General features: G+C 38.1%; 1 protein-coding gene across 1 annotated transcript; it reads right to left on the reverse strand.

Moving 5' to 3' along the window:
- Positions 1 to 595: 595 nt before the first annotated feature.
- lrrc17 (leucine rich repeat containing 17) lies at positions 596 to 11,313 on the reverse strand. Its single transcript, XM_048156354.1, has 4 exons — positions 11,080 to 11,313; positions 6,591 to 7,439; positions 3,385 to 3,540; positions 596 to 1,226 (listed from the first exon to the last, which is right to left on the reverse strand). Exons 2-4 carry the CDS (start codon positions 7,333 to 7,335, stop codon positions 808 to 810), a joined length of 1,320 nt encoding a protein of 439 aa, XP_048012311.1. The 5' UTR covers positions 7,336 to 7,439; positions 11,080 to 11,313; the 3' UTR covers positions 596 to 807.
- Between the last annotated feature and the right edge of the window lie 298 nt (positions 11,314 to 11,611).

Here is an 11,611-nt window from a genome sequence, read left to right on the forward strand (position 1 = left end):
TCAAAAACCATGTTTCAAGATCGACGCATAAGCATCGTCAGGATTTGTAATTGATGCATCGAGAAAACGAGTGAATCGTTACACCCCTAATTGTTATATACTTGCACTAGCATATTGTATATGACAATTTAGTTCAAACTTTGACCTGTGGAGGGCAGTAATACACTTAGCAGTGTCTACACTGCCGGAATTCTAATAGAGAAGAAGAAGAGGAAAGATAAGCATTTATGGTTAAAATGTATCAAATGTAAAAAAATTTTTAGAAAATGGCTGATGGTTTCTCTAGATAAGACCCATATTCCTCATCTGGGATCGCGTAGAATGCTTTGAAGCTTCACTGAAACTGTAATTTTGACCTTGAACTGTTTGGAGGCCATTGAAGTCCATTATATGGAGAAAAATCCTGGAATGTTTTCATCAAAAACCTTAATTTCTTTTCAACTGAGGAAAGAAAGACATGAACAATTTGGATGACATGGGGGTGAGTTTATTATCAGGAAATTTTAATTTGAAAGTAAACTAATCCTTTAACTATCCCTTTATGCATTTGTGGCTGTGTGTGTACTAGTTAATGGACAAACATCAGACCCATCAATGAATTAAAAAAAATTGTAATTTTATTTATCAAGATTCAATTTACAAAATGACTTGAAACAATATGTAAACATCAACTGCTTGAATTCTGATTGGACTGAATGAATATGCAAATGTGTCAGTCCAAATTTTGCTGGAAAAACTATTTGTTCATAAAAAAATGTAAAAAAATAAAAAAGAAAAAATGTTCCCAACAGTATCACAGTTTCCGCCTTAAGACAGACGGATGATCTCATATTTTTTGTACCCTCTGTAAGGTCTGGGCCCCAGCTCTTCTTCATCTATTTCAGCAGTGAGCTCCTGAGCTGTGATGCCCAATGGGTCAGAGACAGTTGACTGGCCCAGCTGCTTGTCTTTAGGACAGTCTGCGTTGTAGGTCTTCACGTAGTTTTCCACTGGCCAACCACGAAACTCTTCTGGGTCACTGCACACCAGACCTGTGTGGGACACACCGGGGTGGTGCTTTAGCCAGTAGATCAAGTAATGAATGTTATAATCACAAATCCAGGGATTGTCCCCCAGAGAAAGTTTCTTCAGGAAGTACAGGTCCTCCAAAACACCATATTGAAAAAATTTCAGGCTGTTGTTGGACAGGTCCAATTCTCCCAAGTACAGCAGACCCGTAAAGGCAGCTACAGAAAACAGAAAAAAAAAAAAAGATTAATAGATGGATGGTCTCTTCAGATTTCTTTCAAAATAATTTAAATATATATAAATAATACATTAAAAAAAATCACAGTATAAACTAATTACGACTAAAATAAAATAAAAACAAGCACAAATTAAACTGTATTGACTGCATCTGTGATATGCTTTTGAATACTAGTATTTAAACTCCTCCCTCAGTTTTAGAAAATACATTATGAAATATGAATGTCTAGTTTTGTTATTATCAATAAAATAGATTTATATGATTTTATATATTTGTGACGTATACATGGTTTATATGATTATATAAATGTAATACATATTCTCAACTGAATAATTCAGTTAAACGCAACCTATTATGCCCTTTTACAAAGTCTTGATTTTGATTGTGGGGGCTACTAGAATGGGTTTTCATGCTTGAATGTTTAAAAAACACATTTTTTTCACATTTTTACATTGTTGCAGCAACTCTCTTCCCAGTCTGTCAGTAACGCAATGTTTAGTTCCGGTCTCTATGATTGTGTGTTGTGATTGGTCCTTAACCAGACCTTAACCACTCCCCCCACCCCTTTTTGGCATATGACCTGGGCGGGAATTATTTAAATGAGGAATACTGTGTTTTGTATACGTTCCCAGAAGAAAACTCGAGACTACAATCGAGGAGTTTTAGGGAGTTCAGAAACAGTGCTTACTGATTTAAAAAATAACTCCCTTTAGAGTGACTGTGACATTTCTGCTTTTAAACATTCTGGTACAATCTCACAATAGATTTCCATCATAAGAATTAAATTAGAGGTCTGAATGAATTACACATCTTTTACATTGAAGTGAGAGTAATCTGCTGTCAGTTCAAACTGTGTTCTCCCTGTGATCTCTGAGCTGACTGATGAACTAAACAGAAGGAAGACTGTAGTTCCTGAGCCTGTAGTGTGACTGAATCAGTGTTATCATCTCTCTCTAGGGAACCATTAGATGACACACCCTGCTGGTCTGTTCAGAGCCCAACTGACTGTGATTAAGTGCATTTTTTGAAGTAGTTTAGAAAGGCTTAAGTGTCTCATAATTATAGCAACATCAGCAAGTACTTAGCTTTTGTTTGTATTTCTCTCTATGGTAAGAGAAAAAGACTAATGTGAATTATGTGTATACCAAAAAACATCTGAGGAAGCATTTTTGGGGTAGACTTAATTGTAAAAAAAATGCAGGCAGGGGAACACAGTGGTATGCCATTTATACTTAAAAAGGTCTTTTGAAATGGGTTTGCTTTAAACCAAACATAGCTGACTCTACAGTATTTCAGAGACTCTGAAAATAAGATTAAAGAACCTAAAGTTTAGAGACCCACCACCCAGACTGTCAGCCAACCCAGCTGTACTGTCTTGGTAACACTTTAGCCATCATTAAGATCATTAGCAAATGTTCATATATCATCTCAACAGATCCCACTCTTTGAAAACACTAGCTTTAACCAACTATAACAAGTCATTTTGTATTCCATGGAAGAATGAACACAGGATTCCCAAAGCTGCTAAATGTGTCTGCTCAGCAAGAAAGAGCCTACAACTTTTTACAAGCAATTCTATTCAGTGAACCCCCTGCTCTGTTTGCTCTAATTGGTAAAAGCTTGAAAATTAACATGCTGATGTTTATTGCTTTCTCCACAATAACAGCTCTTGAAAGCTGTGCTGCATAATTTGGGCACGCTTTGATTTTTCTCATGAACTTCTTTTCTTTACTTCCCAAAAAAACTCATAATTTTCTTGGGACCTTTCACCCACCCACCCACCCACAGTGATTGTGGGACATAAAATTCCTTTAGCCTAATTTAGCCCTTTAGCCACTATCATGCACAAAGAGAACTTGCCTCATTTTTTGATTACAGCGGAAAGGAAAGTTAATCATTTCTAGTGGAGCAACCATGGATTCCACAACTGATGTTGTCTTTTCATTCAAGTCTTGACAAGATGCTTTAAAGCTTTAATTTCATAGATATTCTTTAGAATAGTATCCTTGTATTACACAAATTGCTCTACCAAACACCTGCTTCCTGTACTTTGTACATAATCTTTGTTCTTTCATCCCTCAACCATCAAATAAGTATACATCTTGATGACTGGATTTTGTTGTGTACCGCTGGCTCACCTGTGTCGATGCTTTCCAGACTGTTTCCACTTAGGTTCAAGAGCTTTAAGTCTTTAACGCTTACAAACTCCTTCGGTCTCAGCCGCTTGATGTTGTTTCTGGATAAATCCAATCTCACAATATCCAGCGGGATGTCAGTCGGCACAGTTTTAAGGTCTGCGGAAGAGAGAGTTGAATTACTGTAATTATGCAGGCCTATTATAAATGATACCTTCATAATTAGCACAATTACATGTTTGATTGACAGTACATTCAGCAAGATTTTTTTTTTTTTTTTTTTGAGTTATTTTGATTTTCAAGGGAATATTGTTTAGTACAAAATTGTCCATGCGCTTGCAAAGGACTCTGTCTTTCTGTGTTTCCAAATGACTTCCATCTGCCATGGCAATTGTTGGAAGTTCTGTACAGTTGGTTCCTCGTTGGTGGTCTTTTAAAGTCATTTTCTCAGACGCTTGCTGATAATGGGATTCAAACTAATAAGTATCTGTATATGAATCTTAAATTGTATGCAATGTGTGTGTGACAGTAATCGTTGTGAAGGAGCTCTCTGTTTATTTTGGAAGAATCTGGGCTCTCAAAAGCTCAACGCAACACTTTAGAGGGCTCCAGCAAACTGCCTGGCCATATTTATTTATATCACCACAGAGAGAGCTATTAAAATCGTACACATGGCACACGTTTGGTGGTAACACTCGAAACTCTGCGAGACATCACTGTCTCAGTGATATTCGGAAATGTTATCGTGGGACTCGTCAGCTTGACATGCAGCATGCAGAACAGATACAGCTGCACTTCCTGCTAGGACCCGCCAGAGCACCTGTTTTAAACCCAAGAGTGCCTTCAATGAGAGATCTTGCTCAGATTTTACATTCTGCGGTCTACAGTTTGTACTGCCACATATAAACGGATTTATCCACAGTTGCTACTAGAGTAGATTTCAAACTACTTCACAGTGTCTCTGGGATCTGGAGACTTATGAATTGTACCCAAAGAAATTAACATGCAGTTATTCTTGTGACTAATTCAAGGAAAAGCCTTCCCAGAAGCTGAGATCACTAATACTTGGCTTTTAGTCTCCCTGCTCTTGCCACAAGATTCCAGCACAGGGTTTCTGCGATTAAAGCTGACAAAAGAAATAGCCATTTATTCCTTACGTCCCGGAACAGATGATGTAATGCTACAAAAGTGTGACTTTTTTTTTTTTTTTTGAGGGAGTGATTCAGGATGCCTCCCTCAGCACCAGACTGCTGACTCACTATTTCTGACAAGTCGAGAATTACAAATCCCACTGACTTTAAAACCCATCTGACTTCATTTATTTCGCATTGACTGTTTTGTATCACACACGTTTTGCTTGCCTCATCTAACCATGTTGACTCCATCTTTGGCCTGGCTGTGTCTCTTGATATGGATGTCAGAGCACATTTAGCTAGTTTTTCAAAATAATGAACTTTGATTTGCAAGATGGAGAACTCAAGATTCATGTGCAGTAGATTGAAACTGATGGTGCCAGAGAATAGAAGTAAAAAAAAAATGTGTAGAAATTTTTAAGTTGCCAAATAGAGATCATCAGATTTATCGTTTTTTTATAGATTAATCAGTAACAGTTACGGCTTTTGTAACAGAAATGTGCAATGAATGGCATTGAAGTGTTTGATAATGTATTTGACTTTCTGGGAAAAGAACAGAATTCTGCTTTGGTTTAATTACATATGAAGAGAAAAATGTTGCAATGACAAAGAACTCTTTCATACTCTTTTTAGAACTTTTTCATAGTTAAACACTGAATTATATATGTCTTCCCTGAATAAAATTTGAATGACATTTTCTTTGTCATATCTTACAGCCATCTCTTCATCATAAAAATCCCCTCTTGTCCGAAGTTCTATCCCAAAAACACTACAAGACATGCATTATGACACACAGACAGCATTGTTCTTGGATTCCCATGGAGATTTGCATGTATAGCCATAGCAATGTGGTATTTCCTTTCCAGAGTCACAAGGAGATCTTATGTGAGCATTGCTTTTCAGAAAGCTTTCAGAAATATAATACTGAGATTCAAGCTTCAGAAAAGTTATGGCGTCTTGATAACAGTCTGAATATGGCATTAATGTGTCCTTAGAGTAGCGTCTCCAGATGTTAAAGCTGGAAAGATACTCATTCCCTTTCCGCTGGTTCTCTGCATCTTATATTTCATGTTTCCAGACGTTTCTTCCACTCTGCTGTGAATTAGAATAACTTACCGCATGCTGAGTCGGCAGAAATAATAAATCTTTCGTAAATGTCTGTTCAGAAATCAATCACTCTATCTGTCCACAAACTTAAAGTTGAATTTTTTTAATTGTATTTTTTTTTTTTTTTCAATTTTACACCAACATCTCAGCATACTGTGTGTGCATGTATTGTTTCTTAAACAATACAGATAAAAGCTACTTTAGCACAATTAAAAGGGAGTTTCTAGGGATTTGAGGAAAGCATTACTCAGTGTGTGAATGTTTATTTTGGAAAAAATTACACTTTGCCCTAACGGGCATTGCAGAGTAACCACTACATGATGACACTGGGAAAAAAACTTGTTTCAACATTTTAATTTGCTTACAAGTAACCACACATTTTCAAACTAAGCCTGTTCATCTTTCTGTCAGATTTAATTGTTAAATAGTATTTCATTTGGCAGCCTTCTTCACAAATCTTTCCACATTCATGTTTTATGGAAATGGAAATGATTGAAAAGTAATTGCAACAATGCAATGATAAAATGATGATTCAATAAACTGAGTAGTACATTTAGGTTGAATAGTTTAATGAGGTTGAATGTTTTTTTTTATTATTTTTTATTTGTTTTAGTGGGAATGCTAATCACTGAATAAAGTACCTATTAAAAGCTCTTTCAGGCGATAAAATCACTTTGGATGGCGGAATTGTTCATGTAACACACAATAGCCAAATGTTGCTCAATCTTTCTTGGTAACCCCCCTGTTTTTACACACTTTCAACATTGCAACATGAACAGAAAATACTGTGTGCACCTTTAGGGTGGCCATTATGGTCACCATGGTTTGCCAATTGTGAATCATTGGACTTTCCCGAATAAGGCAATGGGTTCTGTTACTTCAAAACCACCAACGTTATTTAACTCCCACCTCTCCCCAAATGTCCCTCTACAAAAGGGACCTCACATTGTTGAGCAATAGATTTCTCACCTCTGTTCTTGCAATCTAGACGGGCCACCGGGTGAATGTAGGTGTGGCAGAGAGAGGTTGCGTCAGACTTTTTTTGAGAAGCCGGTAGGGGCTGATTCTCTGGATTCGGGATAGGTACATTCTCCTGCTGAGGGGTGCACAGCAGCTCTGCATCCAGCTTCTTCAGTTTCCTCCCCGAGAAATCCCTAGGCTCTGCACATCGTGCATAATTGCCGATGTTACGGTTACTGGGCACTTGTATGAGCCTAACCAGGCTGTCCAGCTGGCAGTCACACCTCCAGGGATTGTCATGGAGTCGCAAGTACTTGAGTTGAGGCATGGGGATCAACATGCCTTCGTTTGCCACCTGCAGACGGTTGTGCTGCAGCAGTAAAGTGGTGAGTCTGCTCAGGCCATTGAACGCTCCCTCCTCTATGCGGGAGATTTCATTCTGTTGGAGATCCAGGCTCCTCAGGTTCCGGAAGTGACTGAAGGTGTTGTCTCGCAGCACCTGAATCCTGTTTCGTGCCAGCAGCAGGTGGTGAATGTCCTCCGGCCAGCCCAATAGTACTGCTGTCAGTTGGCGCTCTTGGCAGTCAAAGAACTTTTCCCCATTGTCTACACTTTCCGTGCAGTCTGCAGCAAACCTCTTGACTGTTCTCGAACGGTCTTGATTCCTCATTCGACGTCCCCTTCCACCCTTTCGTGCATCAGCTGCCCAGACTACCAGGCACAGCAGCAGCAGCAGACCGCAGAGCAGCCGCATGGCAAAAAGCAGCAGCTGGCTTAACCAGTCAAGTGAAGTCTCAGTGTAACCTCGATAAATCAAGAGCTTCCTTTAGTCAGAATCAGATGGCACAGCTGCAGTCCCTGAGAAAAAGCAAATGAAATGTAAATAATTGCACAACCAATTCTGAACAGAGAGAAGAGGGCATATGTACAAGTGAACAAAACCTATGTCTGACTGTAAAAGTAAAATCTTGTAGGACAGTGCTTTCTTTCTAAAGGATCAATACAAGTTAAAGTGAGTTGACAACAAATCATTTCATCTTCGTGGTAGCATCTGAAGGGTTCAAGCCCATATTTTTGCTAAAGCGCTTATATTAATGATTCCATAAAAACTACTGTTCTAGGCAGATGAACTTTTAGATTTGTCAGGTAAAGATTTTGCTCACACCCCATTGTAGACTGTTATTGGCTGGTTATTGTTGTTGAACTTTATGAACGTATGCAGACAATGGGAAGTTTAATGTATGTGTGGTACGCCTCATACTGGTGACAAATTCCTTGTATGTTTTGCATACTTGGCCAATAAAGTTGATTCAGATTCTGATTCAGATCTGCCTAGCCCAGTTTATGCTCATTGTAAGTATGTTATTTAAACCATTTTTAACTTCAAGACTTCAAGACTGGGAAATGATATGTGCCAGTCCCATTACATCATCCCCAAATTCTGTTTACAGATGTTCCCAGGTATGATTTTTTCTATAATGGCATGGCTGTGAAGTAGTTCCAGGTTTGTGGACTGCATTACATTTCAATATCACTTTGCCACATTCTTTCCGAATTAGTAACGATGGCAACTTGGGTTATAAAAAAGTAGATGTAGACGCAGGATCAGTATAGGGATAAAACCCCCTGAAAAATATCTTGAAATAAACACATAATAGACAAGTACGTGTGGTAACTGTGATTTAATTTAGTATAAAATAAGCATTGAATTATTGAAATTAATGCACATCTGACATCCACTTTGCATCGTGGCTGCATTTCCACCTTGGTTATGCATTAATAATGACCAACAATTTAATAGTCCATCTCCGTCATAAATTGTTCCCCAGAGTAGGAAAACTTCTCAAACTTTCATTACTGTATGTCAAAGGATCAGACTGCAGTGTAATTATCAAATTGTATTTAAAAATAATCTAAAATATTTGGATAACTGCTTTCCCCAGTGATTGCATAAAAACAGAATGAACTACAACCCAATTTCTGGCATAATCCCTTTTATGAGCCCACACCCTTCTATGTCAACATTTGCCTTGTGGGGAGACAGGCTACATTTTTTACTATTTAATAACGAAAACAAATAAGGCCTCTTCATTTCCAACATGTTTTCTCTAAGTTTTCTCATGCATTAGTGTTATAATTACCTCCCATAGACTTGGCCTGAGTAACTGCGCAATGTTCCCATTTTATTGTGCAGAGACATCTAGAAGCCATTTGTTGATTGATGTACTCAAAAGTATAAAGACTGTGGCTCTGTAGCACTTTCAAAACATTGCTCTGTTTGTTTAAATAGTTCTGTGTGTCAATTAAGATGAATTGGAATGTTAACAAATAGTTTTCACCATCTATTATAGTCCTTCCATGAGACAACAGCGTGCTATTTAGAGCACACGTTTAATATGCTAACAGAAGAAACTGGACCAAGCTGGAAGGGCATTCCTTGTAAAACACATTGACTTGAACCAGGATGCTGTACCGTACTCGTTTTGCAACCAGCCTGATCTTTCTGTAGAGAGTCTGCTGAACATCTGCCCAAAAATACGTTATGAAAAAACTGTTGTGTAACTCTCCGGTGAACTATTCATGGCACTAACGCTCATTGGTCCTCCTCACTAGAAGATATCACTGAAAATCTGTAATTCACACATGGATTTTGAAGCTTCAGGGCTTTCAAGACACTGTAAAACTACTAATAGGTCTTGGCAAGCCTTAAACCTCTGACATGCTACTTCCTACAGTTACGTTGCTTTGCAGCTATTTTTACAGATGTAACATGCAATTAAATTGTAGAAATTGCATTTGTGGGAACTGTTCCATGTTCCCTCTTTCCAGTGATAAAATGGTGTGACTGACATCATGTGAACACACTGTGTGATAATCACTTAGCCCTTTTTTTTAAGTGTGGTGTTTTTTTTGTTTTTTTTTTACTTTTTCCTATTCTTGTCACAAACTTGTTGCACTTCTTCTTATGTCAATGGACAATGTTCTTATTACAAACTATAAGTGGATATTATGACAGATCGCAATGTATTGCTGTGCAGATCAGTGAATTAACACGCGTTTGTGTCTAAATTTCTTCTGTTGGGTTTCATTGGCACCTTTGTGATATCCAATCATACAGTATTTACCCAAGCCAAATGAAAAATGACATGTAGCGGCTGCATTAATTAAAGATTTCCTGTCATTTGCAGAATTGCAGATAAAAAAATAAAAAAATAAATAAAAACATTTTATAGTTTCAAATTTTTATGTTTTTAAAAAACTACTTTTGTAACGTTGAGATCTAGACAAAAAAATTAAGTCAAGATCTCAAGAAAAAACTTTTGTACTATTAAGATCTAGAAACAAGTTGAGATCACATGACTTTAAGTTTGAGGCAAAACATGACAAAATTATAATACATGGCTTTTAGGCTTCTGTACATGATAGCAATGCACCTTGGCTACATTTATGCATCATTTTGGATGTTGCCAAGTGTTACCAACAAGGTAATCCCAGGTATAAAGGGAGCCTGTGCGGATTTCTGTCTGGGGCATATAAGCTCTGCTAATGGAGCGGGCATTAACAGGAAGCAGTCAGCACTTCAGGTGAATGAACCAGCATAACGTAGCCCTTGTGTGAGACATGGCTGCCATGATGGCCTTGGTTTACTACAATAATAGAAAGAAAGGAGAAAGGCGGGATGGAAATCTTAAATTGGAAATGGAGCAGAACGCAGGCACTGTTCACTGTCCAACATGAGGGGGGAGTGTATATTTACTTTTCTTCTCCTTTCTTTTTTTTTTAAATTTCCATGCCACCCAAATTCCATGTCACCCAGTGTGTCCAAACGAATGCTCCTGATTATTTCAGGTCCAAAGTTAAGGTTAGAGACCTTGCGAAGAATTTACCCCCCTCCCTTCACCATGTAGATCCCAGTTATCAGGACAATGTGTGTGAGAGAGAATAAGCTTACATGGCCAGCAGCGCTTAATTAAAACCATTTGAACTTCCTGCACTGTAAGGAAAAGCTTTTTTCTTCTATCAGAGTGTTTTCCTGAATTAATTTTAACCTTTAAAAAACAAGTGATACAACTGATTAAATCTGTATTCAAATGAAAAACCTACTCAGCATATTTAAGCAAAGGAAGCCTTTGGATTCACAAAGCCCAACATAAAAAAATCAATACTTTTTTTTTCTTTTTTTTTTCAATAGAATTTATTTTAGGATAGTCACCCAGTCTTTCTCCTTTTTTTTAAATCATCATGTGGAGTTAAACATTGCATCTTGGTCTGAGACACAATTGCTAAACAGACTTTTCACACAAAGTGACTCCAGCCAGTGCCCTGATCCCTGCCAAAATTAAGACTGCAGGAAGCATGCAAGCCCTCTGTTACAAAACTGCAGTCCAGTGCAAGACTTACTGTACATCCATCTGCACTGGCATTGCGAGAAAGATTTTCTCATGTACAAATCACACACATGCAAACATGCACATGAATAATGTAAGCTTTCAGGTACCTGTGCACAGGGAAATGCATCCGAAAACTCATCCAATCTGGATATGTCCTGTTAGCTGATCTTTTTGTCCTGTCATGAGCTTTGCTGCGGTGCTGGATGCCTGAACTCTGCGTGCCGCTCTGACTATGTGTGTGTGTGTGTGTGTGTGTGTATGTGCATGAGCATATTTGTGAGTGAGGCTCAGTGCAGCCCCCAAGCTTGTGCCTGGTTTTAAATTACATGCTGCGTCTCTGTGCAGGCGGGCAGACCCACATGTCCTTTTTACAACTGTACTGCTTCCAGGCTTCCAGCACTTTGTGAGTCTCTTCATTAGTCTGATGTCAAAGAGACTCTGGATGAGGCAACCCCATTCAAATTATGTTTCTGGATATTTTTTTAAAGGATTAGTTCACTTCTGAATTAAAATGTCCTGATAATTTACTCACCCCCATGTCATCCAAGATGTTTATGTCTTTCTTTCTTCAGTAGAGAAGAAATTGTGGTTTTGAGGAAAACATTCCAGGATTTTTCTCCATATAGTGGAATTTACTGG

This window comes from Megalobrama amblycephala, linkage group LG14 (genome assembly GCF_018812025.1).
Source record: "Megalobrama amblycephala isolate DHTTF-2021 linkage group LG14, ASM1881202v1, whole genome shotgun sequence".
NCBI classification, from domain to species: Eukaryota; Metazoa; Chordata; class Actinopteri; order Cypriniformes; family Xenocyprididae; genus Megalobrama; species Megalobrama amblycephala.